The 27,963-nt window shown below is 54.9% G+C and overlaps 3 protein-coding genes across 5 annotated transcripts in view; 1 reads left to right on the forward strand and 2 right to left on the reverse strand.

The window, feature by feature from the left end:
- The window catches only part of RAD54L2 (RAD54 like 2), a gene marked incomplete at both ends in the record, with an annotated part of 35,195 nt that extends 20,438 nt beyond the window's left edge, over positions 1-14,757 (forward strand). For 2 of the 3 annotated variants that reach the window (XM_079540363.1, XM_079540364.1), the window contains 18 exons: positions 472-603; positions 1,326-1,558; positions 2,139-2,321; positions 2,582-2,715; positions 4,063-4,259; positions 4,985-5,327; positions 6,174-6,351; positions 6,962-7,213; positions 7,817-7,935; positions 8,247-8,362; positions 9,170-9,269; positions 9,604-9,809; positions 10,998-11,173; positions 11,852-12,048; positions 12,160-12,356; positions 12,840-12,929; positions 13,486-13,578; positions 13,769-14,757. In XM_079540363.1, coding sequence (XP_079396489.1) covers positions 472-603; positions 1,326-1,558; positions 2,139-2,321; positions 2,582-2,715; positions 4,063-4,259; positions 4,985-5,327; positions 6,174-6,351; positions 6,962-7,213; positions 7,817-7,935; positions 8,247-8,362; positions 9,170-9,269; positions 9,604-9,809; positions 10,998-11,173; positions 11,852-12,048; positions 12,160-12,356; positions 12,840-12,929; positions 13,486-13,578; positions 13,769-14,757 — 3,935 coding nt within the window. The remainder of the gene's footprint in view (positions 1-471; positions 604-1,325; positions 1,559-2,138; positions 2,322-2,581; positions 2,716-4,062; positions 4,260-4,984; positions 5,328-6,173; positions 6,352-6,961; positions 7,214-7,816; positions 7,936-8,246; positions 8,363-9,169; positions 9,270-9,603; positions 9,810-10,997; positions 11,174-11,851; positions 12,049-12,159; positions 12,357-12,839; positions 12,930-13,485; positions 13,579-13,768) is intronic. The other variant, XM_079540365.1, reaches the window with a different exon arrangement.
- A 3,535-nt stretch (positions 14,758-18,292) lies between these two features.
- LOC306950260 (semaphorin-3D-like) lies at positions 18,293-23,094 on the reverse strand (the record flags this gene model as incomplete). Its single annotated transcript, XM_079540469.1, has 17 exons — positions 18,293-18,661; positions 18,729-18,859; positions 18,962-19,026; positions 19,136-19,293; positions 19,402-19,443; positions 19,515-19,597; positions 19,699-19,921; positions 19,996-20,140; positions 20,219-20,288; positions 20,362-20,476; positions 20,746-20,891; positions 20,969-21,097; positions 21,173-21,275; positions 21,370-21,489; positions 21,592-21,654; positions 21,741-21,901; positions 22,992-23,094. 17 exons carry the CDS (start codon positions 23,092-23,094, stop codon positions 18,293-18,295), a joined length of 2,226 nt encoding a protein of 741 aa, XP_079396595.1.
- Positions 23,095-27,653: 4,559 nt separating this feature from the next.
- RBM6 (RNA binding motif protein 6) overlaps positions 27,654-27,963 on the reverse strand; it is a gene marked incomplete at its 5' end in the record, with an annotated part of 49,080 nt that continues 48,770 nt past the window's right edge. The window contains one exon of the mRNA XM_079540544.1: positions 27,654-27,932. Within this exon, the coding sequence (XP_079396670.1) occupies positions 27,807-27,932 (126 nt within the window). The 3' untranslated portion in view covers positions 27,654-27,806. The remainder of the gene's footprint in view (positions 27,933-27,963) is intronic.

Here is a 27,963-nt window from a genome sequence, read left to right on the forward strand (position 1 = left end):
ACATACCAAAAAATGGTCTCGATCATCAAAAGTTGTTTATGATATGTAGGATATAATTATTACGGTGTCTCTACTAACAGGCAGAGGCAGTTACTATGCCTTCTGCAGTTGGTGCTTCTCTGCTGGATGAAAAATAAGATTGGAATGAAGAAAAATGAAATCCTTTTGTTTCTGAGACAGAAACAAAGGGGAAGGGGGTGACTTCAGCATGTGTATGGTCAGCGTGCCCCAGCCAGGGCGTGCAATGAAGAGCATGCCATGAGCAATGGGTTATTGTTTAGGTATACTGAGAAAGAAGGCGACTGTGACCCAGGAAGCTGAGTCATAGCAGTATTTTAGACAGTGAGAGTCTGTTATGGAAAATTCCAGGACTAAGTTATTGGAGCAAAAATGGAAGGAAATACTGTCTGGTTTCTGAACAGTTTTGTCTCCTTCTCCGTTGTTATGAATTACTTATTGTCATGTTTGTAGAGGACATCATTTTCAGAGCAGCAGAGGCTACCCAGCTCCCCCCTCAGGTCCTTGCTGAGGAAGTGATCTGCCTAGACAGTACCAGCAGCGGCAGTGAAGATGATACTAAAGGAAAAAATAGCATTAAAGATGGTAAGTGACCAGCAGTCTCACCCTTGTCTTCTCACAGCAGTGCCATTTATTCAGCCACAAACTTCCCGTGTTTCTCTAGTCAGATGTTCCAGTAGGGAATTACTTTGGATTTTTGTAGGTCTGTTCGTTTCCAAATACATGGCCAATTTTTGCCTTTGAGTCCTAAACTGACACTTCTAGCCTGGCCCATCAGGCACTGTTGCAAGCTTGTATTTATTTCTGCTGTATAAATACTCCTCATTTTGCTCAGTGCTCTGCTGAAGAATGCTTACATGAGATGTGGCATCATCTGCATCTGAGTATTCAGATCTACAGCTGAAAGCAGTTGTGTCCCTTGTCCCAGATGGGTCTCGCCTGATTGCTTTATACCACCCCAGTACTTCTGCCTGCGCTCTTTGGCAGTCATTAGCACATCAACAGATAGCAGTGCTTGTCGGGATTTGGGAAGGAGAATGTAAAACACATACAGGAACTACCTCATGTTCTGCATGGCCCAGCTCAATGAGTATTCTCTAAAGCAATGGGAGACTCAGGGAAGCCCCAGTTTTTATACACTAGCCTGAGAGCCTGTGTCCTGCCTGCTTGCTCAGGGTAGGTCACTGGGCCAGGGCAGCATTGCAGAACGTGGTGGCCTTATTTTCCCCGTATGAGTTTTTTTCCAAGCGTGATTAACACTGACGTCACGTTAACCTTTGCCCTTATCTCTCCTGTTCTGTTTACAGAAGTGATTGAGCTGAGTTCAGGAGAGGATGATGCCCTCCAAATTGTGGACAGCAGTGACTCTGGCAATGAAGGGGAGGAAGACGGCAGCGAAGAGAGCAGCGGCTCTCATGTGAATGATGCCTTAAATCAGTCAGATGCTCTGGGGCAAGTCATTGTCAACATCAACCATCCACCAAACGAGGAAGACATTTTCCTGGCTCCCCAGCTTGCACATGCAGTGAAACCTCATCAGGTAGGCTCTGTTAGGCTTGGGAGTGCAAGAAATTCAGGCAGACCAGCTCTGCTATTGCAGCCGAATTTCTTTGGTGATATCTGTGAGCAGTCTGGTTGCAGTGGTTGCAGCTGTGGACAGTCAGATGATGAGGAGAAACTGAAAGAAGGCCTGGGTTATGTGCAACTGTTGTAATTTGTCTGCTGTTACCATTTGATAACAAAAGCCCTTTGCTTTTATTTTGAGGGCCCGTGCTCATATTCGTAGAATCGTAGAATCTCCAAGGTTGGAAAAGACCTCCAGGATCATCTAGTCCAACCGTCCACCTACCACCAATAAAATTCAATAAAACATAAATAAATTGTTTTTTCTTTATTCTGGCTGTACTTGTAACAAAATTCCTTCAGCTCTCAAAGGCAAAATATTTTATTAAGATTAGAATTCATTGGGAAAGCAAAGTTGTTTCTTATTGGGGTGTAGCAGTATCTGGAACAGACGGGAGAGTTTTCTTTACCTATTTAGATGAGCATTTTAAAAAACGAAATTGTATTTACAAACGAACTAACCAGTCCCAATTCAGTTTTTCTGCTTTTCTCTCTAGATTGGTGGGATCCGATTCCTGTATGACAACTTGGTCGAGTCCTTGGAGAGATTTAAAACCAGCAGCGGGTTTGGGTGTATTTTAGCACATAGCATGGGCCTGGGCAAGACCATACAGGTCATCTCTTTCTTGGATGTACTTTTTCGGCACACGGAGGCAAAGACTGTTCTTGCCATCGTACCTGTAAGTGGTCCTTGTGAAGAGCTTAATGATCACCTTCCCTGCTCTGCTTCTCTCTTTGTGTAGAGGTTGATTAGTTTCCCATCTTACATCATGCTCTGTCATGCCCTTGCTGCTCTTTTCCCCATTTTGTTCCTCATGTCCCTGATTATGCGTGCTCCTGTCTGGGCACAGCAGGGAGATGTTCCATGCTCTCATCTCTGCTGTTAAAATCCTGAGCAGCTCAGCTGGGTTCTCAATCCTTCCATGGCTAACTTTTTCAGGTGAATACGCTCCAAAACTGGCTAGCAGAATTCAACATGTGGCTCCCAGCACCTGAAAACCTTCCTGCTGATTATAACTCCAAAGAGGTCCAGCCTCGCACTTTCAAAGTCCACATCCTGAATGATGAACACAAGTAGGTGCCTGTAGAAGCCCTTTTGAACTGTTAGACTGTCTTGAGGAACTGTTAGAAGAAGAATTACTGTTGCAGACTGCTATGTTTGGGCTAATTCTGTCAACTGTCAACTCCTGGATCCTTCCCATTCTACTTTTCTTGTGTAACGCTGTTTTGAGGGGAGGATTTTGGTAATTAAAAGAGATTTACAGAGATTTGCTTTTGTGGATTGTTTGTATCTTGTACTTTCTTCTCACTCTGCTCACTCATCTTTCTTTTCTTCCTTTCGTGCTGAGATCAGAAACTCAGTTGTCAAAGATAAGAGCTAATTCTGCAGAGAGGAACAGAAATGCTATTGTTTGTTTCTGGCTGTACCTTGCTAGCCCTGTCAGAGTCCTGGGACTTGTGAGATGTCCCCTTGCACCATGCATCTCTTGTATTTTAAATGTTTGAGTTGTTGCCCTGGGAATTTTCACACACTGAAGGATTCCTCTGCCCTACACTGCGACTTTCAATGAATTGTGTTGTCCTTGAGAGATTCTGGCAATTGATGCAAAGAATCCTTTTCCAGAAAGGAGCAATAGCATTTACAGCCTGCTGTGGAGTGTATTTTTGGCCTGTGCATCTCTGCTTCTTTCTGAGGCATTTGTCTTGCATGTATCAGGACAGGGTAGTGGTCGTTGGGAGCTCCCAGCTGTGTTCATACACTCACGTGTTTTCATCCTCACCTCCTGAGTGCAGTGTGCTTTGAAGCTGCTGGTACTGCTCCAGCCATGTATCTACTATTGGATGAGCTTCTGTAGGCTCTGGGGAGCTTGGATGAGGACAGTGGCTGTATCTGAACCAATTCTAAGGTGGGTAGCAGGGAAGGGAGAGTAGAAGGACACTGGAATTGGAAGAGACAAAAAGGTGTAAACTTAATAAAGGGTCACAACCATGTGCATTAGCACCTGATTGCTTTTGTGGAGGCCCTCTTCTCAACAGCTCTTTTAGAAGGATGCTCTCAACTTTTATATGCTTTTGTGCATGAAAGACTTCTGCAGCCCAGTTCCCGGAAGGATTTTTCAATCTCAGCCCATGACCTGTGGCATGCCAAAAGGCCTTTCTTCACTTCCTATATACCAAATTGTCTCTTCAACAAAAATAAACAAATAAATAAATTGAATAAGTGAATAAAACGCCACCACCACCAAAAAAAAACAGTGCTGCAGCAACTTCTTTATATTCCTCTGTCTAGTTTGATGCTAAAAAGTACTCTAATTAACTTAATTAAGATCAAGTCTTTCTTGGCAGGCTCCAATCCAGTGGTTCGAGTTGAAAGTGGAGACAGTGCTTACAGCCTGTTCTGTTTGTTGGTTTATTTTGCAGGACCACGGCTGCACGAGCCAAGGTGGTGAATGACTGGGTGATAGAGGGTGGTGTGCTGCTGATGGGATACGAGATGTACCGCCTCCTTTCACTGAAGAAGTCCTTTGCCACTGGAAGGAAGAAGAAAACAAAGAAGCAAACTGGACCTGTCATTATTGACTTGGATGAAGAAGACCGGCAGCAAGAGCTTCTGAAAGGTGGGAAGTCAGGAGAGAGTGTGTGTTCCTGTTGTCCAGCTGGCTACCAGCTCTGTCAGTACAGGGAAACAACCTACAAATTGCTTATTTGTGGGAGCTAGTAGTGTGAGTAATAGTCAGCCCTAGCCATTGGCAGCAGTTAGTTTGTTCCTTGTAGGCAGTCAAATCAGGATGCTCTTTTCACAGTCGATGTATTTGTGATCACCTGCTTCCTGCCTGTAATCCAAGGGCTGTTAGGTCTATTCACTACGTTTGGCTAGAAGCCACAGCCCTCAGTATCAGAACATGTCTAGAATGGGGTGTTCTCTTCTAGCATCCCTGACATGATCAGGCTTTGCTGGGCAGGATTGCATCTTTGAAGACAGTGCATTGTTCAGCTCTGGGTGAGTCTCTCATTCTGCAAGTAAGAGTGAAAGACAGTACCCTGAGCTTGGAGATGCCTTGTGTGAACTTTGCTGGTGGTGCATGACCCAAGACAACCAGCCTGATGTAATGCAGTCCATTTGAGCAGTAGTCAAGGGACAGCCATGTTTGGTTGTGACCACATCGTGCTAAATGGGAGCTGGTGTTACTTCCTTAGTCAGCCTTGTTCCGTGCCACCTGTGAATATCACTTTTTGTCTTTCAGAGCTGCCCCTCCTTTTCTTTTGTGAAGTCGGTGACGGTGTAAAGGCAGAACTTCATCTTGCTTGTCTTAAACTAACGCTTAACGTTCCTTGTCCTCAGGGATTGAGAAAGCGTTGTCTCGCCCCGGCCCAGATGTGGTCATTTGTGATGAGGGGCACCGCATCAAGAACTGCCATGCCAGCACCTCGCAGGCCCTGAAGAACATCCGCTCCCGGCGGCGGGTGGTGCTGACTGGCTACCCGCTCCAGAACAACCTCATTGAGTACTGGTGCATGGTAGACTTTGTCCGACCCGACTTCCTAGGCTCACGGCAGGAATTCAGCAACATGTTTGAACGCCCCATCCTGAATGGGCAGTGCATTGACAGCACCCCCCAGGACGTGCGTCTCATGAGGTATCGCAGCCATGTCCTGCATAGCCTGCTGGAGGGCTTTGTGCAGCGGTGAGTCCACGGGGAGCTGCTAGTCTGCTCCATGCAGCTCGGTCACCCCAAGCCAACCTGCTTGATGGCTGAGTTTATGCTGTACAACTCAGTGTGCTGTCTTCTTGGGCTTGAGTTTTATCCTTGCCAGTCTCTGTGGAGGGACCTTAAGCGTACAGAGAAAACCGGAGATGTTCTTAAGTCAGTAGCTCTTATTTCTCTCAGAACCTCTGTCAACTGCAGGGTGTTTTTATGGCTCTGTTTTGCCTTGGGGATGGAAGTAAAGTTAGTTTGTGTTGGTACTGAACACACATGTAATGGAGAACAGCATGTCTAACTGTACAGATTAACCTCAAGCTTATTTTGATGTCTTAATAGTTAATTTGGATGTGCAGTCTTTGATATCCATTATATAAGGATAAGGATCTGAAAGTGTTTCATGAACAGTCAGTTACAAAAAAAGTGATGGTGCCTCTGCCAACCTGGAGACAAATTGGCTTTGTTTCTTGGTCAAGGGTTCTGAGGTGCTGGATCAGTGATTTGGATGGAGTGTCTTAGTCACTGGCAGAGCTAAAAAGAAACCTTAGATCTCAATTCTGTTTTTCAGCTGCCAAGAAAAAAAAAAACCAAGACTTCCATCACACTCCTAACACTGTGACCTGTGCTGGAAGATTGTAACATTTGAGATCTCTGTAATTGTGCTTGCTGTTAGTATTTGGCTGCAGGGAGAGTATCTCATGAGTGTCATGCATTAGAGAAGCATGCAGCCAGGTGGGCAGGAAGTCAAGATCATGCCCTGCAGGCAGCTGCAGAGATTGGGAAATTCCCTTCCCTGTATTTATCTCTCTTTCTTTCTTGTCTCCGCAGGCGGGGGCACAATGTGCTGAAGGTTCAGCTCCCCTCTAAGGAAGAGCATGTCATTTTGGTTCGTCTGTCAAAGATCCAGCGGGCCCTTTATACGGAGTTCATGAACCGCTTCCGAGATGCAGGCAACAGCGGCTGGCTGGGACTGAACCCACTCAAAGCTTTCTGTGTCTGCTGTAAGGTAGGTTTTGACAGGAGTTGCAAAAAAAAAAAATAATATATATATATATGCAAGGGAAAGGCAAGAATATGGATCAAAACAGGAGACAGAAGTGTGGTTGGCCAGGTCCATCCTCTCCCCGCAGTGTTCTCAGCGGTGATCCAGCAAAATTGTTATCTTCCCTTACAGACCTGGCATGCAGGGTTGCTAAACATTGTGTTCAAATGTGGGGAAGAAACCTGTAGCTGTCAGCTGAACCAGTGCTGGGCTGATAGCGTGACTGGTTACCTGCCTCAGTGCAAATAGCTTCCTCCGTGTTTGTGCTGTGAGAGTCAGAGTGGCATTCTGTTTTATTCAGAGGGAAAAAATTGGCAGCTTTACAGTCAGGAGAGCCTTGGCTAAGACAGCTTGTACCTTGTGTTGTGGCAGAATCGTGTTTTCTATTTTTGCTCTCTTAATGCAGTCAGGCTGGCTTTCTCTTCAGTGCCTTGCAGTTCCGCGTGGGGACGGTGATGAGATTATCAAACTATTAATTCTGTCCTTTGAATAACTCTGGGAGCTTTCAGTTCCCAAACATTGCGAGGTAGCAGGCTGGCACAGGCCTAACCGTTGTCTTTTCTTACCTCTTCAGATCTGGAACCATCCTGATGTCTTGTATGAAGCTCTGCAAAAGGAGAATTTAGCAAACGAGCAGGACTTGGATGTGGATGACCTTGGCACAGCAAGCACTAATTCCCGCTGCCAGCCTCAAGGAGTTAAAGTCAAAACTGAGAGTAATGCTTTGGCATCACCAGTTGGAGAAGCCACCAACAGCAAGTTCCTCCAGAGCGTTGGCTTCAACCCCTTTCAGGAGAGAGCAAATCAGGTTGTTACTTATGAGTGGGTGAGTACCACTGCTGGATGATTCTATATTTGGCAAGTTGCAGGACACGTAGACCAGGCACTGACTCTTAAAAGCTGTGCCTGTTTTCATTAGGATGGTTTTTCTGAAGCAGAGCAAAGAAAAGACTCTCCTGTTTGAAAGCTAAGCATTTATCATCCATTTTCTCTGCCACAGAGCGTCCTGATGAGCCTGAGTGCATGGCACTGGGGGGGACTTTTGTGACGCTTGTGTGACTGGAGCGCAGGCAATACACTTAATTGTTTTTATTGGACCAAAAAGGCTATGGACTTTGTTATTCTGAAGAGATGTCAGGCTGAGATTTAGTCTAGATAAGATGGTGGTAAATCTGGCAGGAAGCAGAGGGGAGATTTGGTGATAGGGCATGAATCGTGAGAGGTTAGGAAGATGCTCCTTCATCCATCCTCCCTTTGGAGCTTCTGGAATGGGAGGCAGCAGCAGTGGTTGGAAAAAGCGTTGTCACCTGGACTGACTGGATGAACATATCCTCTCTGGAATTATTTGTTTAGTTAGATAATCTGTACTCAAGGTGAGATAAACAGGGCATCAACAACTCCACCTGTAATGTCTCTCATTTCTTGATAGGCCAAAGACATCTTGTGTGATTACCAGACGGGAGTCTTGGAAAACTCACCCAAAATGGTGTTACTGTTCCACCTAGTTGAGGAGAGCGTGAAGCTTGGAGACAAGATCTTGGTCTTCAGGTAAGCAAAGTATCAGTGGCTGATCCTACAATCACTAAATGCTCAAGTTGTTGAGCACCTTCTGGTGCCAGCATGTTGTTACGTGGGGCGAATGGTGTGGCAGTTTCCCTTTTCTCCTTTGCTGTATTAGATCCTTTTTCTTTTTTTACCTTCACATCTTTTATGCTTCTGCCTATATGTAGTTTACGAGCAAGAGGTGGGCTGCAACAGGCAGGGTTTGATACCATCAGTGCTGGGTTCGTTGGGAAGAGCTCTGATGTACCACTTCTGCTGCTGAGGCTTTCTCCTGAATGCAGTTCTTGGTTTTTCAGCCAGAGCCTGTCCACTTTGTCTGTCATTGAAGAGTTTTTGGCAAAGAGACCAATGCCAAGTCCTCCAGGCTCAGACGGAGGTGTTCACAACTGGGTCCGAAACATCAGCTATTACAGTAGGTGCAACCAAACCTCCTCTCCTTTGCTGTAAGACTGCTTGATCTTTTGTGATGGACTAATTCCTGAGTGTCTTCCACCACCGTCCTGTAGTATTGCCTGACTCCGTAAATGCTCTTCTGAAGCAATCTTCTGATGAAGTCTTTTTCTTGGGAAGTTGGTTGGGAAGACAGTGTCAGTTCAGTCCTTGGGGCTGGGAATTCCTCCTTCCCTCTTTCTCAGCTTTAAATCTTGTTCTGGCATGGGTTGTTGCTTTGTGTGGCTACTTCACAGGCCAGGGCTAAGAGGAATGGTGGATATGATGTTCCTGATTTTTGCAGAGCTGCTAGAAGCAAACTGCTGCACAGGAGCAGGGCCTTCACAACCCCTCTGCACTCCTTCAGTCCAGTGTTCTCTGTGCTTTGATCCAGTCAATGAGGTTTTGCCAAAGCCTTTCACAATTTCCTTCCTCTTGGCTCCTCGAGCCTCCAGTCCATATGAGGATTTTCCTGCTGCTCTTGCTTGCCTAATACAAAGCCTTTATGTGCTAGGTGTGTTGTAGCACTCCCAGTCTTGGCCTTGCCAAGCTTGAGTATTGTTTTGGTTGATCTTCCAATTGAACAAAGCCCAGCCTGGCTGGCTGCATTGCACCTACCTGGCTGGGCAAATCAGAGGTACAGAGTGGTCCAGTTGAGGTCCAGGAGTGCATGAATGCATAGAATTGAGTAGAAACCAGAGCCAAAGCTGAGTGGTTGGAAAGCAAGTTTGTTCTGCTGGGATTCCCCCAAAAGCAGTGCTTTTAAATGCATCTTTAATTTCCTTCTCAGGACTGGATGGCAGCACCTCTGCCTCAGAAAGGGAACGACTGATTAACCAGTTCAATGATCCCAGTAATGCTTCTGTTTGGCTCTTCCTTTTGTCCACACGGTAAGCTGGCTGCAGAATGACGTGGTGGAGGACTTGCATCGCTCCTCTGTATGCGTGTGGGTTTTCAGTTCTTAGCTTCCTTTGTAACCTGCTCTCAAGAATGTATGGGACGACAGTACCAGCTCCTTCTGAATTCCCTAGAGGTGTCAAATTTTACCCTTAGTCCTCTGCAAACCGTTAATGGCAGTCTTGAAAACCAGATAGAGGCTTGAAGTTGCCTGTAAAACTGTAGGGAAATGTCCATGGACGCATCGTGGTCGTGGCGGCCGTCCCTGCCTCGAAGCTTTAAATGTTGGCCAAGGCAGCGATTGGAAATTTTGCCTTTCATTTCCAGTGCTGGGTGTTTGGGCGTCAACCTGATTGGTGCAAACAGAGTGGTGGTGTTTGATGCTTCTTGGAACCCATGCCACGACGCCCAGGCTGTGTGCCGAGTGTACCGCTACGGGCAGAAGAAGCCGTGCCACATTTACAGATTGGTGTCTGATTACACCCTGGAGAAGAAGATCTATGACCGTCAGATCTCCAAGCAGGGCATGTCAGGTAGGCATGGGCATAAGGCTGCTTTTGGCTGTTCCTCCTTTCGGCTCCTCCAAGTCTCGTTTCTATGTTTTCATAACTTATTTTAAAGGTTGAGAACCAAACAGCCGAAGAAGTTGGCAAAAGGACATCATTCTAAGGCAGAGTTTGATGTTTGAGTCAACAGCGATTTGAGACCCTGCAAGAAAATCAGGGCAGAGCAGTGAGAGTTGTAGAACCAGCATCCTGCAGCGGAGTTGTGCTCTGCAGTGCCATTTACATTCCTTGTTGCTTTCTTGGTTGTATGAGAGACCAGGAGCTTGAGGGGTGGTGATCCTTCTCCCCACGTGCCTGGGCATTATTTTTTTAAGTAGCTCTGTACCTCCATTTCTCTGGCAGCAAGAGAGCAAAAAATAGCAAAATAAAAGTACACACTGATATTTTTGACTGATAGAAGTTACTCAGGAGCCAAGAATAACGAATTAATTCCCGTTTTAACCTGCCCTCATACCAAAAGGTCTTTTTGTGCTGGTTTGTGCCAGCTGTCAAGCTGCTCTTGTAGCGTATGCAGCTGAGGGCTGTAGTGACCCAAAGAGAGTTCTGCTGCCTATGTTCTGCTTTGTCTCAACTATCTGTGCCAGAGGCAGCAGCTCAGTGCGCTGCCTTTCCCTCGAGGCAGAGTCTCCTGGTGGCTGGCCTGGCTCCCAGGAGAGCTCTGGGTATGGGTGTTTTCTCCATGCTCCACATTCAGGAGAAAACGTCCACGCAAAACTTTCAGGCTCTTGCAAGGGAGGGACTGTGGCTGCTTTTCTCAGCTTTTGACTCGAGAGTTCTGTGGATTTCAGCACCCTATTGAACCTTTTTGGTGGCATTTTGGTGGGCCAAGTATTGATGTTGCCACCTTTATGTCCCTAACCTTGTCTGTTTTCAGCCTTAGAACGTGGAGGTTGTGAGATGGGACACCATTTATAAATGTTCTTCATGTTCCTGCGTGCCTGCGTTGCAGTGCTGTGTGATCTGGGGATAAGACATTTGTCAATCTGACTTGGTCAAGCAGACCCATCTCCCAACATGAGACCTTAACATTTACACAAGGCTTCTGAGGAACATTCAGTTGCGAAGAGGGGAGCTCTGTTAGGACAGGAGTGTAGAAAGGGGAGCAGTGTCCATCTCTTCCCTTCTCAGCTCACACTGTTTCCCTCCCTCTTCCAGATCGGGTGGTGGATGACCTGAACCCAGTGCTCAACTTCACCCGACGAGAGGTGGAAAATCTGCTGCACTTCGTGGAAGAGGAATCTGACCTTGCTCAGCTCTCCCTCAATCCAGGCAAGATGAAGGAGTCAGTTCTACAGTTAGCCTGTCTCAAGTATCCTCACCTCATCACCAAGGTATAAGACCAGCCTGCTGCTTTTCTAGTACAGCACTGTGTAGGCTAGAGGGGGTCTGTTGGAGTTTGGCTGTGTGATGGGGATGTGGTGGCAAGAAGAACACATCAGTATGCTGGTGGGAATAGATAAAAATTCCTCCAGTGGGGGTCCTAAGAGACCTGCCCTTTGGTGCAATATCTTTTACGCATTGTGAGCCACCTCTGTCCTGGACAGGTTCAGGGGCAGGTGGTAGGGGCGTCTCTTATTTCAACCAGAAAGGAGGCAGTGGCACGTCCTGATTTGCTGCCAGCTCTCTTTCTGAGGTGATTTTAAAACAATGCAGGGGAAAGCCAGCACTTGGCTCTGCTGGGGAGAGCTCTGCTGGTAGGATGGTGCTGCAGAGTGGACCTGTGGCCGGGTGTTGGGCTCTGGTGCTACGGGACACCTCAGCAGACTCTGTACTTGCACTCTTAGCTTGGCTTGGCAAACACGATGGCTTAAGTGACTCTCAGTCAGTCTTCAGGCCGTGCCTTGGTTGCTTCTGCAGCGTGTCCCCAGATACGCTGCGCTCTGATCAGCTCTGCCTCCGCTCCCCTCGTCCCTCTCACTGGGATGGGGATGGGATGGCTGCCGTGCAGGGTATGTTGGTTCCCTCTTGTGGTGAGTTGGTGACAAAAGCTCTGTGCTGTGGGGCTGCAGGAGCCTTTTCAGCATGAGTCACTGCTGATTGACCGGAAAGAGCACAAGCTGACCAAGGCAGAGAAGAAAGCAGCCAAGAAGAGCTACGAGGAGGAAAAGCGAGCATCCGTCCCGTACACTCGGCCGTCCTACGCACAATATTACCCAGCCAGTGACCAGAGCCTGACGAGCATCCCTGCCTTCAGCCAGAGGAACTGGTAAGTGTTTGCATCTTTCCCTTCTTCCTGTGTTGTAGATGAGAAATGAAGGCACAGAGGACATTAGCCCTGTCGGTGGGGGCACTGCACTTTCCTCTCTCCTCTCACCAGGCGACCAGCCCTCAAAGGCGAGGACAAGCCAGTGGCAAGTGTCCGCCCAGTTCAATCCACTCCCATTCCTATGATGCCTCGGCATGTCCCCTTGGGCAGTGCAGGATCCACCTCAAGTTCCAACCCTGCTGTCAACTTCCCCATCAACTATCTACAGCGAGCCGGTGTCCTTGTGCAGAAGATTGTCACAACCACAGGTGAGTTGCTGCTGCTCACAGGCGATTGAGCTGTGATGACCGCAGTGAGTTGAGGAGCAGGGTGAACTGCTGATGCCCACGTGGGCTGTGGGTGAACAGATGTTAGAGCAACTGGTGCCACCACTTTGCGTTTGAACAGTTCTCCAGTATGTGGAGGACTTTGCATGCAGGTGTCTAAGGGGTGCATGCTTGGTGGGTTACTGGGATTGAACTCTGTGAGAGACCAGTGAACACTTCTTCTAGACAGGAGTCACCAGCTGTCTTTGCTGGGACAGGAGAGATGTTGTACCAGAGTTGCAGGGCTTTGCTTCCTCGAAGCCTATGCTGCCTTCTGCACTGCTCAGAAATACACCTGGGGCTTGCTTCTAGCACGGCAGAGAGAGGAGTCAATTGCACTGCAAGCAGAGGGGTTTGTTCCCCTCTCCCAGCTGTGGCTGGCACATATTTTCACAGGCACTGTTTGTTTTCTTCCTCCACTCCCAGATATTGTGATTCCTGGTACAAACACATCCACTGATGTACAGGCAAGAATCAGTGCTGGTGAGAGCATCCACATCATCCGAGGGACAAAAGGTAAGTCTTTCTGCCTTGGAAAGATTTCTGGGTGGGGAGTTGGCCAATGCTAATTAGCAAAGACGTAAAGGCATCAGTCAGGCCCTTGAGAGGAAAGAAACAAGGAGAGGAGATCTGGACTTCACAGTGCTCTGTGCAGCCTGTGGTGTGCTCTTGTAGCTGACACTTCGGGATGTTGCAGCTATGACTGCGTCTGCCCCTGAGAGGAGCTGTTGGATGTTGTTGCTGGGTGTCTCGTTCTCACAGTACCCACTGCGTGTAGTGGGGCAGCCAAACACTTTTCCCAGTATTCCCAGGGCAGACTTAGCACCCTGAGTATGAGGTTCCACGTTTCCCACTGGGAGTGGGTGAGCTCCAACCCAGGAATGCTGAAGAAGAGAGTATGAGGAACGAGGAAGAGGCCAGAAGCCCCCCACTGATCACCCCGCTTGTTCTGTGGGCCTGGCCTTCTGCAGCACTGCTGTCATGTTCCTGCCCGGGCAGCTTCTCTGCTCAGTGGTTGGAGTCCTCAGCTGAGACCAGGAGCCGGGAATGAAGTGTTCTCCCTCTGTTCCAGGGACGTACATCCGGACCAGCGATGGGCGGATTTTTGCTATCCGGACCACTGGGAAGCCAAAGGGCAACGAAGACCGTCGGACAGCTGCCTCAGGTAGGGCTTGTGAGCGCTCTGCAAGGCTTGCTCGTCTGCTTCCACGCCCGAGTGTGTGGAGCCTGCTGTTCCCTGGCATTCAGAGCTCACCCCACAGCCTCCCCACGGTATTCTTGCCTTTTCTACCTCTCGGCTCCCAGCTTTCTCTCCGAGGCTGTCCTTCTCACCTGCTCCATCTCCTTGTTTGCAGGCTCCCAGAGCTCTTCGCTGGAATCCACAAGCAACGGCAGACACAGTGCCTCATCCCCACAGCTCCCCAGCGCAGAGGAGCTCACTCGGCCCATATCCCCCGACAGCCCCGAGATCATCAGCGAGCTGCAGCAGTATGCGGAGGCGGCGGCAGCCCGGGAGTCCCGGCACAGCTCCCCCAGCACCACCGCAGCACAGGGCCACCCGTCCCGCACCGTCAGTGCGCCCGGCGTAGCAGCTCGAGGAGCTGAGCAGCGCGCGGGGATTCACTGCGTGGCTGACTCCGTGTCTTCAGCCCTGCCAGTCACCAGCCAGCACGTCGATGCCCGCTCCGTGTTGGACTTACGGGGCAACAAGCGCAAGTCGAGCTCGCCGTCGACTCCGGAGGAGCAAACCCGCAGGCAGCAGAAGAAACGCCAGCTGCCGTCGTCCGTGCAGCCGTACGAACACGGGTACCCCGTCTCCGGTGGGTTCGCCATGCCTCCTGTCTCTTTAAACCACAACTTAACCCATCCGTTTGCCTCCCAGCCAGGAAACTCCTTGTACATGGTCGCTGGCTCCTCTTACTACCAGCTGCCCAATTTACTCCCAGACCCTCATCTGGTGTTCCCTGTGACTACTGACCCTCTGCTGACAGCCGGCACCGCCAGCTCTTCTGCTGCTACCTCAGCCACCGCCAGCGTCCCCTCATTCATGCTAAGCCCTTCTCTGACGGGGGTGCTGCCCAGTTACTCGCTTCCCTTCACGCAGTCCCTCCTGCCCGAGCCCAGGATGTTCGCTCCTTTCCCAGCCCCCGTCCTGCCCAGCAGCCTTCCCAGGAGCGTGGCATCCGCCTACCCTGGCTTCGTGTCCCCTCATTCGGGCTACCCGGCCGGGGGCTTCCTTCGCTCCCAGGTGCCTCAGTTTGAACCCCAGGAGGTCCCAGAGGTGGGATGCAGCTCTAATGACGAGGACAAAGACGACGATGTTATAGAGATCACAGGGAAATAACGGGCCCGGCTCCCACTCGGTCTCAGCTCCACCGGGAGACAAAAGTTGCAGGACCTCTGTGGGAGTCAGGATTCCCCCCCCCCCCCCCCCCCCCCTCCACCCCGGGCAGTGGGGTGGAAAAGGATGCGAAGGGTGTGGCGTGGGGTTGGTTTTTTTCTTTTTGTTCTGTTCTGTTGTGTTTTCGGGTTTTTTTAGCCATCGAGGATCTGAATTGTACTGAGGGGCTGGGAGACGGTGGGGGACATAGGGTGGACCTGAAGGCCGGGGGAGCACAAGCCAGGGCTGGAGGGAAGCGGCGATGCAAACCATAGGAGTGCCTCCCTCCCTCCCACGCCCTGTCTGTCTGTCTGTCTCTGTTCTGTCTTGTCCGAAGGGGGAGGCGGCTCGGTGCCCGTCGCTGCCCTTCTCAGCCCGGAGGCGCGGTGCTGGCGGGCGCTCTCCCTCTCACACGAACTGCCTTATCCGTGAGCTTCCCTCCCCACGGGAGGTGGGGGCCAGGGGGAGGCTCCAGCGGAGGTCGGGGGGTGGGGGGGTGAAGCGTTTTTACTGGGGGAGCGTGGGGGGGTGGGGGGGAAACTTTCTGTCATGTGTGTTGTAGGGGGAGGGATTGATGTTAAAAAAAAAAAAAAAAAAAAAAAAAAAAAAAAAAACAACAAAAAATGAACAACAAAAAAGAAACCAGACACAAAATCACCCCACAAACAATCTGTCGTCCTTTTCAAATTCACTGCTAAGCAGCACGAGGGCTCCAGGCCCTTCTGGGGCTGCCAACAGAGGTAGGTCCATCCCACAGCACCCACTGTGGGGCTGCTGCAGTGGGCTCAGCCCCAGGCAGGACAGGGGGCTGCGCCCAGCTGGTGGCTCTGTGATGGAGCCACTTCCCCCCGCCCTGCACAGAATCTCTACCTTAATTTATTACATGAAGGCGTCATATTTATTGCTTGGGGGACTCTCTCTTGCTAAATTAATTTCCGTATGAACGCAAAAGAAAGAAATCCGTGAAGCTCTGGCCTCCATCACGCCTTGGAGGCTTGTCAGGCTGTCTGGCAGGGGAGCAGCTGAAGCATAGAGCAGGTTGGCTGTGGTTTCATAGCTTCCCTTCATCACGCCGCATCCCACGGGGGCTGCAGAGCAGCTGGAGGGACAAGGAACCCTTTGGTGCTCTCAGGAGCTGCTGTGCTCCTTCCGAGGGAGGAGACTGGATGGGGAGGAAGGAGAGGCAGCTCTGCAGGGCTCGGGCGAGCCCTGAGGGCTCTCGGAGTGGAGAATGCCTGGTCGGTGCTCGCTGGGAGCAGGCAGGGCAGTGCAGGATGCGCTGCCATCCTCTGGCAGGGCTGCGCGCGCTGGAGACGCGGTATGGAAACAATAAAAGAACTGTTGCGGGGCTTTCCTAGTGTCCTTCTCTGTTCAATGGCCGTTGTCTGTCAAACATAACCACACCGTTCGTAGAAGCCTTAGATCAACAGTTTAGCTATGCAAGTTACTTTAATTATTATTCTTTTTTTTTTTTTAAGACAAACATTAAAATAGTGCTTTCTTCTTTAACATATCCTAGGAGTTGAAAACCGAGGGGTTCTGAGCAAACTGCTGGACAACTTGTCTTTGGATGCACCATGGAAATAAAAATCAAACCCCCCCACAAAAGTAACAAAGCAAATTAACTGATGGTGTTCATGCAAGTTCCTCCAAAGCCGTGACAGTGCTGCGTTGTGAGTCATGCCCTCCCGTGCTCTGGGTGTCCGCCTGCGCACAGCCCTGTGCCGCTGATGGTTACCAGCGTGCCCCGCTGCCCGCCGCGTCCCCGTGAGGCTGTGGTTGCCGGTGGATTTGGGGATGGGTCGTAGCAAAGGGTGGTCCTAGGGGGGAGAGTGGGAGCGGAGTGGCAGCGGAGCCCCTCCGCAGCCGGCCTTCCTCATGGTCCCTGCGCTGTGTCCCCAAGGTGTCCCCGCTTGGCCTCGTGCCACTGCAGGTGATGGAGCTTAGAACGGCTCTGCAGGCGGCCTCCCTGCAGCTCACCAGGTGCCTGCCCCGCTCCCAGGCACCCTTTGGACGCAATGGGGTCCCCCCTTGAAGAGGGTCCGTGTCCCCGTGCCCATCAGAGCCTGGCCCAGGGAGGGTGGCCATCAGCGCTGCCTGCAGAGCTGCAGAGACAGCACTTGTGCATCTCCTCCCTCCTCCTCCCAGCACCGTGGGGTTATGCAGGCTGTTCTTAAGCGGAGGGACCTCTATGAGCCCTGCAGCACCTCTCCCAGGGATCCCCACCCTACATCCCTTCCCTCAGCATGTGGTTCTGCTGCAGGGCTCCTGTCCTGGCCCTGAGCCTGGAGCGGCGCTTTCCCACCTGGTTCAGCGCTCTCTTTATTTTTGCTGCTGACTTTCTGTCTCCCAACGACCGGTGGAAGCAGTGGGGCTGGGGGTGATGCTGGGGACAGCCCTGCAAGGCTCTGCCTGGAGTCTCACAGACCCTAAGGAAGAGCTTGGGGTGGTGGGGCAGAGTCCCAGGGTCAGGGTGGGCTCTGCGGGGTGCTGGGGGGGCGGCTGCGGATGCGCACACGAAGCAGAGGGTTCCAGCAAGCAGAGGGGTGTTTGCTAGAAATGATGATGTATTGTGGCTTAGTGACAGCAGCGAACAGCTGAGCACCACCAGAACATCACTCTTGGGTGAGGGGTCGAAAGAGGCAAAGGGCAGCAACACCTTTGCAGCTGGTGTTGCTTGCCACACTTGGATGAATTGTGTTCATGCAGGGGAGGTGGGCTGGGGGTGTTGGTCACAAGGGCAACATAATGTGATGCTGTGGGGATGGTGGCTCCGGGCAGCAACAGGGGATGCGCTCCCTTTGCTGGGACAATGGCTCAGCGCCGGAGCCTGCAGTGCAGCCGTGCGTGCGTGGAGCCTGAGTGAATCCATCAATAAGTCTCACTTTGGTTTTCCTGTTTTTTGGAGGTTCTTCTTTTGTTTTTTAACTACCGCCTTAGTTTGTGGTTGGTCTTTTGTGGTTGGAAGGAGGAGCACCCAGCAAGGTGGGTGGGTCGGTGCCCCACGCATGATCTCGTGCTTCCCTCTGCTCTCTGTCCAACGGGCTGTACTTGCCTGAGCTCCCGGACCAGAGACTTGGAACAATTTGTTGTTTATATGATGTATTTATTTTTACTTGTGTTTCATGTCATTTTTTTTTTTTTTTTAATAATAAATTGTAAGTTGGTAAAACTGCCTGTTGTCTCTCTGACTCTGGAATCCATAAAAGCAACGAGGGCTGGGATGGGAGAGGCGGGCACCCCTCAGCCCACCGGGATGGTGCTGGATGTGGGCACTGCGCCCATCGCAGCTCCAGGTGCCGCCAGGTGCTGGGAACCACACACAAGAATGGCTGCTTTCCATTCTCAACCGCTTGTCTTCCTTATTGCTGCTAAGAACTGCCCAGGGAAGAATGGGAATCAACTCCTCAGGGCACACAAGCTTTGCGTCCAGGAGCTGTGCCAAGGCGGACAGTCCCAGCACGGTGTGAGGTAGTCGTATTGGAGAGGTTCTGTGCCCCTACAGCCTCCAGGGCTGCCGGCGCACACGGCCGCTCTTGCCCTCGGGGGCACGGTGCTGCCACTTCTGCTGCCAGGCCTTCTGCCGCTGCCGCTCCCGGAGCCGCAGTGCGGTGCAGTAGGCATCGAGGCCGCCGCTGCCCGGTGCCCCCAGCGCCCGCGGCTCTGTCCACGTGCTCTCGGCCCCTTTACCACGGCGGAGCGGCAGCTCCGTGGCCTCGTGCCGGATGACGTGCAGGCTGTAGCGAGTGAGGGGCCAGGAGAAGGAGCGCTCCACGGCCCGGCACTCATAGGTGCCGGCGTCCTCCCAGCCCAGCTGGCGGATCAGCAGCCCCTGCTCCAGCACCACCACGCGTCTGCCGCTCCTCACCTGGGCACGGGCACAGTCAGGCCCTGCTGTCCTCCTCGCCTTCACCCCCTCCCCGCTGCCCTCATACCTCGCTCAGCCCCAGCCCCTCTCCACGCCGCGCCAGCCACCGCACTGCTGTCTGCGGGGAGCGCGCCTGGCACTCCAGGAACGTGGAGTTCTTCTCCACACCAAACACCGGCTGCTCCACGGCCGCCATCCCTACATGGGAATGGGATGGGGTCAGCCCCAGCGCGGCCCTCCCCGATGGCAGAGGGTGCCGGCAGTGCCCCGCTGCCCACCAGTCCCAGCAATGGCGCTCACCCTCTGCTGTGTCCTGGCACTGGCTGAGCACATCGGCCTTCAGCACGTCCTGGCAGCGGGCACGCCTGTGGGACAGCGGATGGGGATGTGCTGGCACCTCTTTCCAGGCTGGGAAAAGCTCTTTCCTGCACCAGGGCTTGCAGGGAACATGAGGTGACCTCATGGCATGCTCACCGCTTCTCCGTGAGCAGCAGAGAGGTGCAGGCACTGCCATCCCACGTGCAGTAGGGGTCTCTGGCCAGGCAGCAGTCCATGCAGGTCTGCCCATAGAGCTCACAGCGGGACAGGGAGAGCTGCAGCAGCCCCTGTGTGCTGCTCACCAGCAGCTCCTGCTGCTCGGGCACATCACAGTGGTCAGTGGGGCAGGGCCTTGGCACACCTGGGAGTGAAGGGCTGGGGCCAGATGCCCCGTCCCTTGGAGTAGAAGAATGGGGACTCACCCGCTTTGGTGACAGCTTCATGTCCATGATGGGTGAAGGCACCTGGAGGGTGAAGGAAGGCAGTGAGGCCTTGCTAGACGCCGGGCAGTCGTTCCCAGTGAGTGCCTCCATACCTCAGTGACGCTGATCTCCTCCAGGCTCACAGCCTCAGCACCCACCTCACCGGGCAGCCCCACCTTCAGCACCTTCCCATCATCTGCCAACACAGAAAGGTGTTGTGGGGTGGGGGTCTGACGCTGTGCACACACCCTTTGCCTGGCTCCATTCCCCATCCCCAGCGCTGTGCCGAGCCCCGACCTGTGCCAAGGAAGAGCACGTCGTAGTGGCGGCCCTCAGCCTCCAGCCGGTGCACCAGCAGCTGCCGCAGCCGGTAGGGAACGTTGGCACGGAGCAGGACGGGCCGGCGGCCCAGCGGGTGGATGGGCTCCCACATCAGCTGGTGGGCGCGCACAAAGCTGATCACCTCATCGGGGAAGTCCTTGGTGGAGCGCAGCAGTGGGTCGTACGTCTCACTGGGGCACTGCAGGGAACACCGAGGGACGTGTCACGGCTCGGATGGACCCTCCTGATGCCACCTGCTGCCCGCGTCCATACCGTGCCAGGGCGGGGGTAGGGGACGCGGGCCTTGTACTGCACCCAGCGGTGGTCGAAGCCCTCCTTGTGCGCGAAGGGGCCGCTGAAGGCTGCTCTGACTGCAGCCATGGAGTAGACGCAGACGGCGGAGCCGCTGAACACAGCACTGCAGGGCAGCTGTCAGTGTAGCAGGGTTGAGGGCTGGGGAGGCTCATGGATGCCCCGTGTGCAGGAGTGGGCTCACCTGGATGCTGTGAAGAGGCCGAAGACGAGGGGGTTCTGGGGGTCTCGCGTTTGGAGGAGGAAAACGTCCTCTGCAGGGAGAGAGAGAGGAGTGGCAGGGCACTGGGTGCAGGATAGCAGCAGCCCCAAGAGGGAGGCACTCACCCAACTGGTCAAAGTGTGTCTGCGTGCCCTGGGGCCCGGGGATGGAGCACAGCAGGCGGGCCTTGAGGAACGTGCTCCAGCGGTTGATGAGGCCACGCTTCCCTCCAACGTCGTTCTGATGAGCAAACAGCGCTACGCACACCTGCATCCACCCACCCAGCCCAGCACCAGCACTGGCACGTGGCCCTAGCCCCAGCCCCAGTCCCTGCGCTGCCTGGGTGCCCAGGGATGGGGACGCGCTCAAGGCTCTGCAGCAGAGCACTGGCAGAGGTGGGGGCCGTGCTCCTGCTCACAGGGGATTTGGGGACTGGAGAGACCTCGGGTGACCACCAAATCGAGCCCCACAGCAGGGAAAGCCAAACGCCCACCTGGCTTCACACTGACCTTGCAGACCCGGGCCACCCTGGCGTGGATGTGCCGCCGCTCCCACTGCCCGCCCTCCAGGGCCGTCTCACGGAAGAAGACGTAGACCTTGTCGTCGTGTGGGTTGTGGGTGTCGGGGATGGCGAAGGTGCCGATGAACGTGGGCTCTGCGAGCAGCAACATGGCATTGCCCCACGCCCACAGCACCCCGTGGGGCCACCATCCAGGCCCGGAGCCCTCGTACCATGTAGCCAGTGGTCCTGGTGCTGCTCCGTGCGGATGTAGGCCCGCTCAGCCCCGCCGACCTCGGTGCGGAAGAAGGCGGCACTGCTGCCCATGAAATCACTGGAGGTGCCCGAGTACAGCTGCCCATCTGTGGGGCAGTGTGGGCATGGAGCAGCTGGGATTCACCACAGACCCCCCACAGACCCCGGTACTCTGCTCTTACCGACCAGCAGTGCAGTAAAGGGCTGCCGGGGGCTGTAAGGGCACCGTCCTCGCCCCGACTGCAGGGAATGGCTCAGCAGCCGCATCACGGGGATCCCAGGACCCTGCAGAGAATGGGGGGAGAGGGGCGGTCGGTCTGCAGCAGGGCTGCACTGCCACCAGGCACTGCCACCAGGCACTGCCACGGGGAGTCCCCACCTGCCCGCGGGCTCCCAGCTGCACGAAGGCGCAGATGGGCTGATAGGCACCGGTCCCGCAGGCCAGCACGTGGCTGCTGTTGTAGGGCTGCAGGAGGCGGATGAAGTTGGCGCACTCGGTCTGCTCAAGGGGAGACAGCTGTTAGTGGCAGGCACACTCACGGTGCTGGGGCTCAGCTCTCAGTGCCCAGAAGCCACACGCAGGTTTTCCCAACCCGCTCACCTCCACGTCCTTGCCTGCCAGCTGGCAGTGCTCTACCTGTGCTCTGGGTGCCGGCCAGGAGATCTGCAACCACACAACCGTGGGCTGTGATGGGGACGCGGTGCCAGATGCCGGCGCTGCCCGGCACGCACCCACTGCCCCACGCTGACCTTCTCAGGCTCCCTGCCCGGCTGCTCCAGGTGCAGCAGGACGATGTGGTTCTTGGCTCCTACCATCAGCCAGGTCCTGTCCTCATCCAGCAGCAGCGCCTGGGAGCCCGGCGTGTCCCCCGGGGCCAGCAGCCACCGGGAGCTGTTGGACTTCAGCAGCTCTGAGGGCACAGGGTGGGAGGAAGGGCGGCATTGAGGGGACCCCCCCATCCAGCGTGAGGCCAAGCATGCAGGTGGGAGCGAGGCGCTGGGGACCCGGCTGTGCACACTGCAGTGTTAAGTGCATGGGACGTGGGCACCGGCGCGTCCGCAGCAGCTGGGAGGAAGCGAGCGGAGTGGCCCTGACGTAGTGCAGGGGAAGTGCACAGGGTAGGGCAGGGTAGCACACAGGGCCAGGCAGGGGCTGCCATGTGCTTCCCACCGAGAGAATGGGATGAGCGTCTGGATTCCTGTCCCCGCTTCCACTGCGCAGCGGCTGTGGCGATGGGTGAGACACATCCTCTGCTTTGTGCCATTATCTCCCAAGGACAGGGTGTTTTTCCTCCCCCCCTCCCATCTATCTCCTAAGCCTCAGCATCCTCGATGTGAGCTGACCCCGCTTCCTGGGGTCACCACCTGCCCCTCAGCACGCCCCTCAGCCTGGGGGGCTCTGCACCTCCATCCCCTCGCTGGTAAGGTTGAAGCCCCACTCTGCAGCCCCACACCGTGCAGCACTGCTGCAGGGACACAGAAACTGTCCCAGCGTGACCCACACCCACCTCTCTCCGTGCCCATCCTTCCTGCGCTCCCATGGCATCACTGCTGTCATTTCCTTCTGCAAACTGCTCACGTTTCCCCCCCCTCACCAGCTCTCTCTCTCTCCCATGCTGAGCCCCGATGTGAGGCTCTCAAAGGCCCTTTTATTTTATTTATTTATTTTTTCCTAGAGTTTTTAAACCTAAACTTCTGGAGCCTCTGTGTCCTTGAACCTGCTGCCCCTCGCTGTCCGTGAGTCACATCCCGTGCCATTGTTCCATTGTTCCCCAGCCCTCCCGATGCTGGGAGCTTCCTCTGCTGCCTCTGCCCATGGCTGCGGCCCCATGGATCCCCCACCCCACGGAACCACATCCCCGGGAGTGGAAACACCTCGGATGGGGACCGCGTGCAGGAGGTGGGACAGAAGTCGGTGGGGACCTCCAGGGGACGTAGCCACATGTGGGGATGCCACAGCCCTGTGCCCCCCACCCTGCGCTCCCACCTCCAGCCGCTCACCTCTGTACGCGACACGAAGACGCGGGCTGTGCTCTCTCCACGTCCCGGCACTGTGCGGCCGCAGCAGCAGCACCCAGAGCAGGGCTGCAGCCAACGGGGCCATCGCTGCGGGCACGGGGCCTCCGCCCGAAGGGGAGAAGCTGCGCTGCGATGCGCTCTGCCCCAGTGGCGACCTGCGTGAGCCCGGGCCGGGCCGGGTGGCAGCCGGGGGTGGCACCTTCTTACAGACACCACGCTTCTCCCGGGGGCTCAGTGCAGGCGGAGCGTCCTCGGATGGAAACAGCTGCGGGCGATGAATCCAGGGTTAAGCTAAACACTGCCGACAGCTTCAAATAATCAACTCCTGCGAGAGGGGCTGCTGCCGAGGGCAGGCGCCGAGCGAGGGATGCTGGCAGCACTTTTTGCCGTGCCACGAACGGGGCAGGAGCCCAAACGCTGCGGGGGGAAGGGCGCCGGCAGAGCTCCGTCCCCAGGGACGAAGGAGGGCCGAGCGAGCCCGCAGCCACCCCCGCCACGTGCCGGCCCACAAACCCCGATTGTCTCGTGGCTAATCCAGAGCCCCGCGGGCTGCGCTTCTTGGGTTACAGCGGGGCCGGCAGCTGGGGGAGAGCTGGGGATGGGGCTGCGGGATGCGGCAGAGCCGGGCAGCAGTGCGGGCAGGCGGTGATGGGGCGGCCATGCCTCGTCCCCGTGCGTTTGCCACCCCGTGGCTCAGCCTATGTCACTGTGTGCTGCCAGCGCCACGCGTGCCCACGGCTGCATCTGTACGTTGGGTTGCCCCACGCATCTGCCCTGCCCGTGCCTCTGTCCCCCGGGGGCCGCTTGATGGATGCCTCACAGCTGCTCCATCAGGCAGAGGCAGCTGTCGTCCCTGTCCTGCTGACCCAGGGCCGCTGGAAGGGATGGATGTTCACAGAGCTGGACCCCGAAAGCAGAGCGCTGTGCCGTGCCAAGCCCTTGGGACCATGGTTTGCACACAGCCAGCGGCCCCAAAGAGTGAGGTTCCCTCAGCCTGGAGATCTCCAGGGGCATGGCCACGTTCCCAGCACCATCCATACCCTGGTGCAGTGTGTGGGCCGAACGCAGCCCTCATCCCTTGACCGACATGGCGACACCTGATACAGCACCTCCTCCTCCATTTTCAGAGCTGGCTGAGCGCATGGGGGCTAAAATATGAGCGGGGCTCTCGGGGTGAGATGGGGCACCCAGGCACCCCCAGGCCACACCTCAGACCCTCAGCTGCCAAGGCGTTGCGCAGAATCCCCCCATGGCTCACAAACCACAATTCTCTCATTCCCAGCCCCTGTCCCCGCAGTGCTGCACTGTGCAGGAGCATTGCCCAGCACATGGCTTCAAACCACGCCTGGGGTTTGGGGGAACATTTCACATCATTGGGGTTTCCTGTTTAATTCTCAACCAAAGGAACCAAAGGAGCGATGGAGCCCTGCCTCGCATCCTTGTGGAATTTGGGGAGATTAGATTAGGGATGAATTCTTCCCATATTTCCCTATAGCGCTGCTTTCAAACTGCTTTCAGGCTGACCTCCCTATCTCTGGCTCATAAACCATCAGGGTGTTTGTTTCTCTGCCACATTCAATGCTCTCAGCTCTGCAGGAGAAATCTGTACACCGCACCAAGGCACACACTGCTGTGTGCTGAGCGTCACAGCAACCTGAGCATCACACCAACCTGTCCCGGAACACCAACCACCCCAGTGCTCCCATTTTGGGCTACCAGCCATCCCAGTGCCCCCACCCTAAGCACACCAACCACCGCAGTGCCTTACCCCGCCGCACCAACCCTGACCCCGACGGCACGAAGCTCACTCAGAGCCACGGCGCTCGAGGGCACAAAGCGCACGCAGCCCGACCCGGAGCGGGACCGTCCCGCACCCGACAGAGCTCTGCGGGTCCGGCTCCGGGACACGGCGCTCCCCCCGGGCCGCCCGGCTCAGGACGATTCCCGCATCGTTCCGTTACTCACCCGGGAGCCGCGGAGCCGCCGTCCGCCGATGGCAGCACCTGGGGCTCTGGGAGGGGCCGGGGGCTGCGCCCATTCCGTCCGTCCGTCCGTCCGTCCCGCTCAGCCCCGCGGTGCGGGCAGCTGTTGCCACCTAGCGGTGCGGGGCTCCGAAACGCTCCCGCAGCTCCACGGAGCGCAGGGACAGCGCGGGAACCCGTCGGGAGCGGCTGACGGAAGCGGCCCGCACGTCGGAGCCGTGATACGAGCGTCGGAGCCGGGAGAGGGGCTGTGCCGGCTGCGTCTGCGGGGTTGGGCAGGGAAGACTTTCCCCGGCCGGGTTGATCCCGAGGAATGAGGGCAGCTCCGGGATCCCCGTGTCTGCACCGTGCCAAAAGGGCGCCGTCCGAGCGCGGCGTGCTCACCACGCGCCTGAAGGGATTTGCTCTGGCTGGGCTGGCGAAGGAGCGCCCGCGCTCTGCTCGGATCCGCAGCACAGGGGGTGGCCGTGACGCCAGGGTGGCCGCTGCCCCCGCTGCTGCCCCCGCCTCTGAGCCCCTCCGGGGCGGCCCTCACTTCTCACACCGCTGGGACCACGAACCTCCCGCAGCCGGGCTGCTCCTCTCCTCCCCTCGTCCACCCAACGCGATGCCAGGGGGAATAACGCAGTACAGGGAATGTCGGGCCCGTGGGTGCCCCACTGCCGGGTTTTCCACCATGGCAGCTCCGGTGAGGTGGAGACGAGGCAGCTCCATTTGGGAGCAGCTCCATTTGGGAGCAGCCCATCCTTCCATTGTGCGGCCGCAGGGCTCCATCCCCTAGGGGTGCAGTGCTCTCATTTCCCCTCTTCCTTGCCGACAGGATGCCGAGGTGCATCAAGCGGCTGGAAATCCTCCCATGAAGGAAAGGGAGATGGCCAGACTCAGAGCTTCTGCATGGCCGCAGTGTGGCTCTCAGCTTCATTCCGGCCAACCCTGGGGTCTGCAGCAGCTCAAACCCCATTGCTGACCTCACAGAACGTGGATACATGGAAGGGAATTGCTCTTGAAGGGCTGAGGCCCCGTCCTGCAACAGACACAAGGATGGGGTGCAAAGGGTTTGAGCTTCCAGCTGTGCAGCAGAACACTACTGGCAGTACAGCTCCAGCTCTACAGTGCAGAGGGTCCTAAAGCACTTTTCAATGAGTCAGTATCAAAAATCAAAGGCCATCTGCAGCTCTTCTTTGGGAGCAGCAGCTCTCACTGTGCAGGACGTGTGGATCAGCCTCCTGCTCCTGCACTGTGACACGCAGCAGTGGCAGCAGAACCACTACCACTGGAAATACTCTTGGAAATAGGAGAAAAGCAATTAAAAAGGGATGAAGGTAATTGTAATACAGCTGTGGCTTCAGGTGAATGGTCTTTAAATAAATATCCTGTCAATGGTATCGAAAACAGCGAGGACAGCAAAAGCATCCCCCCAGGTTTGGTTTGGGTTTCTACACCACCGCCATGCCGTTATCCCTAACAGGTCACAGCACTGCCCTGCACCCTGCATCCCTAACAGCATGAGTGCTCTGCAGTGCTGGCTGTGTGCACTGCACGGCAGCCCTGTGTCTCTGCAACCCTTCCTGCAGACACTCGAGGGAGCCCACATTTTTTGCCCGGTTCTCCTCCGGGTTTGGAGATGAAGGGGAGGAGCACGCGGGGCTCTGTGGTTTGGCAGCACTTGTTCAGGCTCTCGTTTGGGATCCTCCCTCTCTATTCCCACTCTCACAGAGCTCCCAGGCTGTGGACCAAAACAAACTGTTCCCAGCTGCTGGTTGAGGGCTTTCATTGTAAGACACGAGTGTTAAGGTGGCTCTTCCTCCACCTGAACACAGTCCTCTAAAGCAAACTCCTTGAGCAGCTCCTCTCCCTGGCTTTGCTCCAGAGCCCCAGGACAGGGCACAGAGTGGGTTTCCAGCAGCAGAGGGCTGCCTACCGATCCTTTATGAAGGATGCTCCTTGCCCTGGGTGCACGTCTCACGACATGGACTCACCAGCTCCGCAGGTTCCCCTGCATCCTCCATTGCTGGGTGCAGCACCGATGTAGCAGCAGTGCTCCATGCCTCTCCAGGGTTACCTGTGCCAGAGGTAGAGAAATGCAGCCTCGACAGGTCTTCTGTTCTCCTCAGAAGTTGTGTGCTGCTGCAGGTGGTCCTTCACCTCCCAGTCTTGCTGTCTTCAGCTTCCCCACGCCTCTGGTGGGCGAGCAGCAGATGTGTGCGAGCCAGGGCAGCTCCATCACCACCTGCTGAGGGCCGGGCTCAAAGTCTGCTCCATGCTGCCCAGCAGCACGCACCAGTCTGCCCAGGCCACACTCAGCCCCAGCACTGCTGTCCCAGCTGAGCTCACACACACATAACTCACTTCCATCAGCTTCAGCCAAACCGCTCTGCACACATCCCTGTGCCAGGAGCTGCCTCTGTGTGCTCAGCACTTGCTCAGAACGGCTTCCTTGCTAAAGGTGAATCCCAAACAGGTCGCTCCCCGTTCCCTACCTGGTCTTGGGGCTGTCCTCTGCTCCCTGTCCCCACAAAGTACAGCACCAGGAGCACACAGCCCAGACACAGATGTAAGCTCCAGGCCCTTACCAGCAGGCAGCTGAACACGATGGCAATCCTCCAAAGCAACACATTTCAGGCAAGAGACAGGCACTGACAAATTTTCAGTTTTATTAAAAAAAATCTAGCAGCAAAACCTGTAACAATTCAAAAACAAACGAACAACAAAAAGAAAAGAAAAAAGAAAAAAAAAACAAAAACCAACCCCCGAGAGAACATTACACAGAGAAAGAGACAGAGATGGGAGACGGGCTTGGGGTTCTGTCCACCATTCACTCAAGTTCCTTATAGCGGGCAAACATCACTCTCCTGACAGCATCACGGTAGGTCTCGTTGGACTGCCTCCTGTTGGGCCTCCCCTGGGCCCCCAGCCCAGCTCCCCTCTTCCGATTTTCTGCCTGAAACAAACCCCAACCACAACACATCTTA

The sequence above is a fragment of the Tetrao urogallus genome (assembly GCF_951394365.1).
Source record: "Tetrao urogallus genome assembly, chromosome: 10".
In the NCBI taxonomy this organism is placed as follows: Eukaryota; Metazoa; Chordata; class Aves; order Galliformes; family Phasianidae; genus Tetrao; species Tetrao urogallus.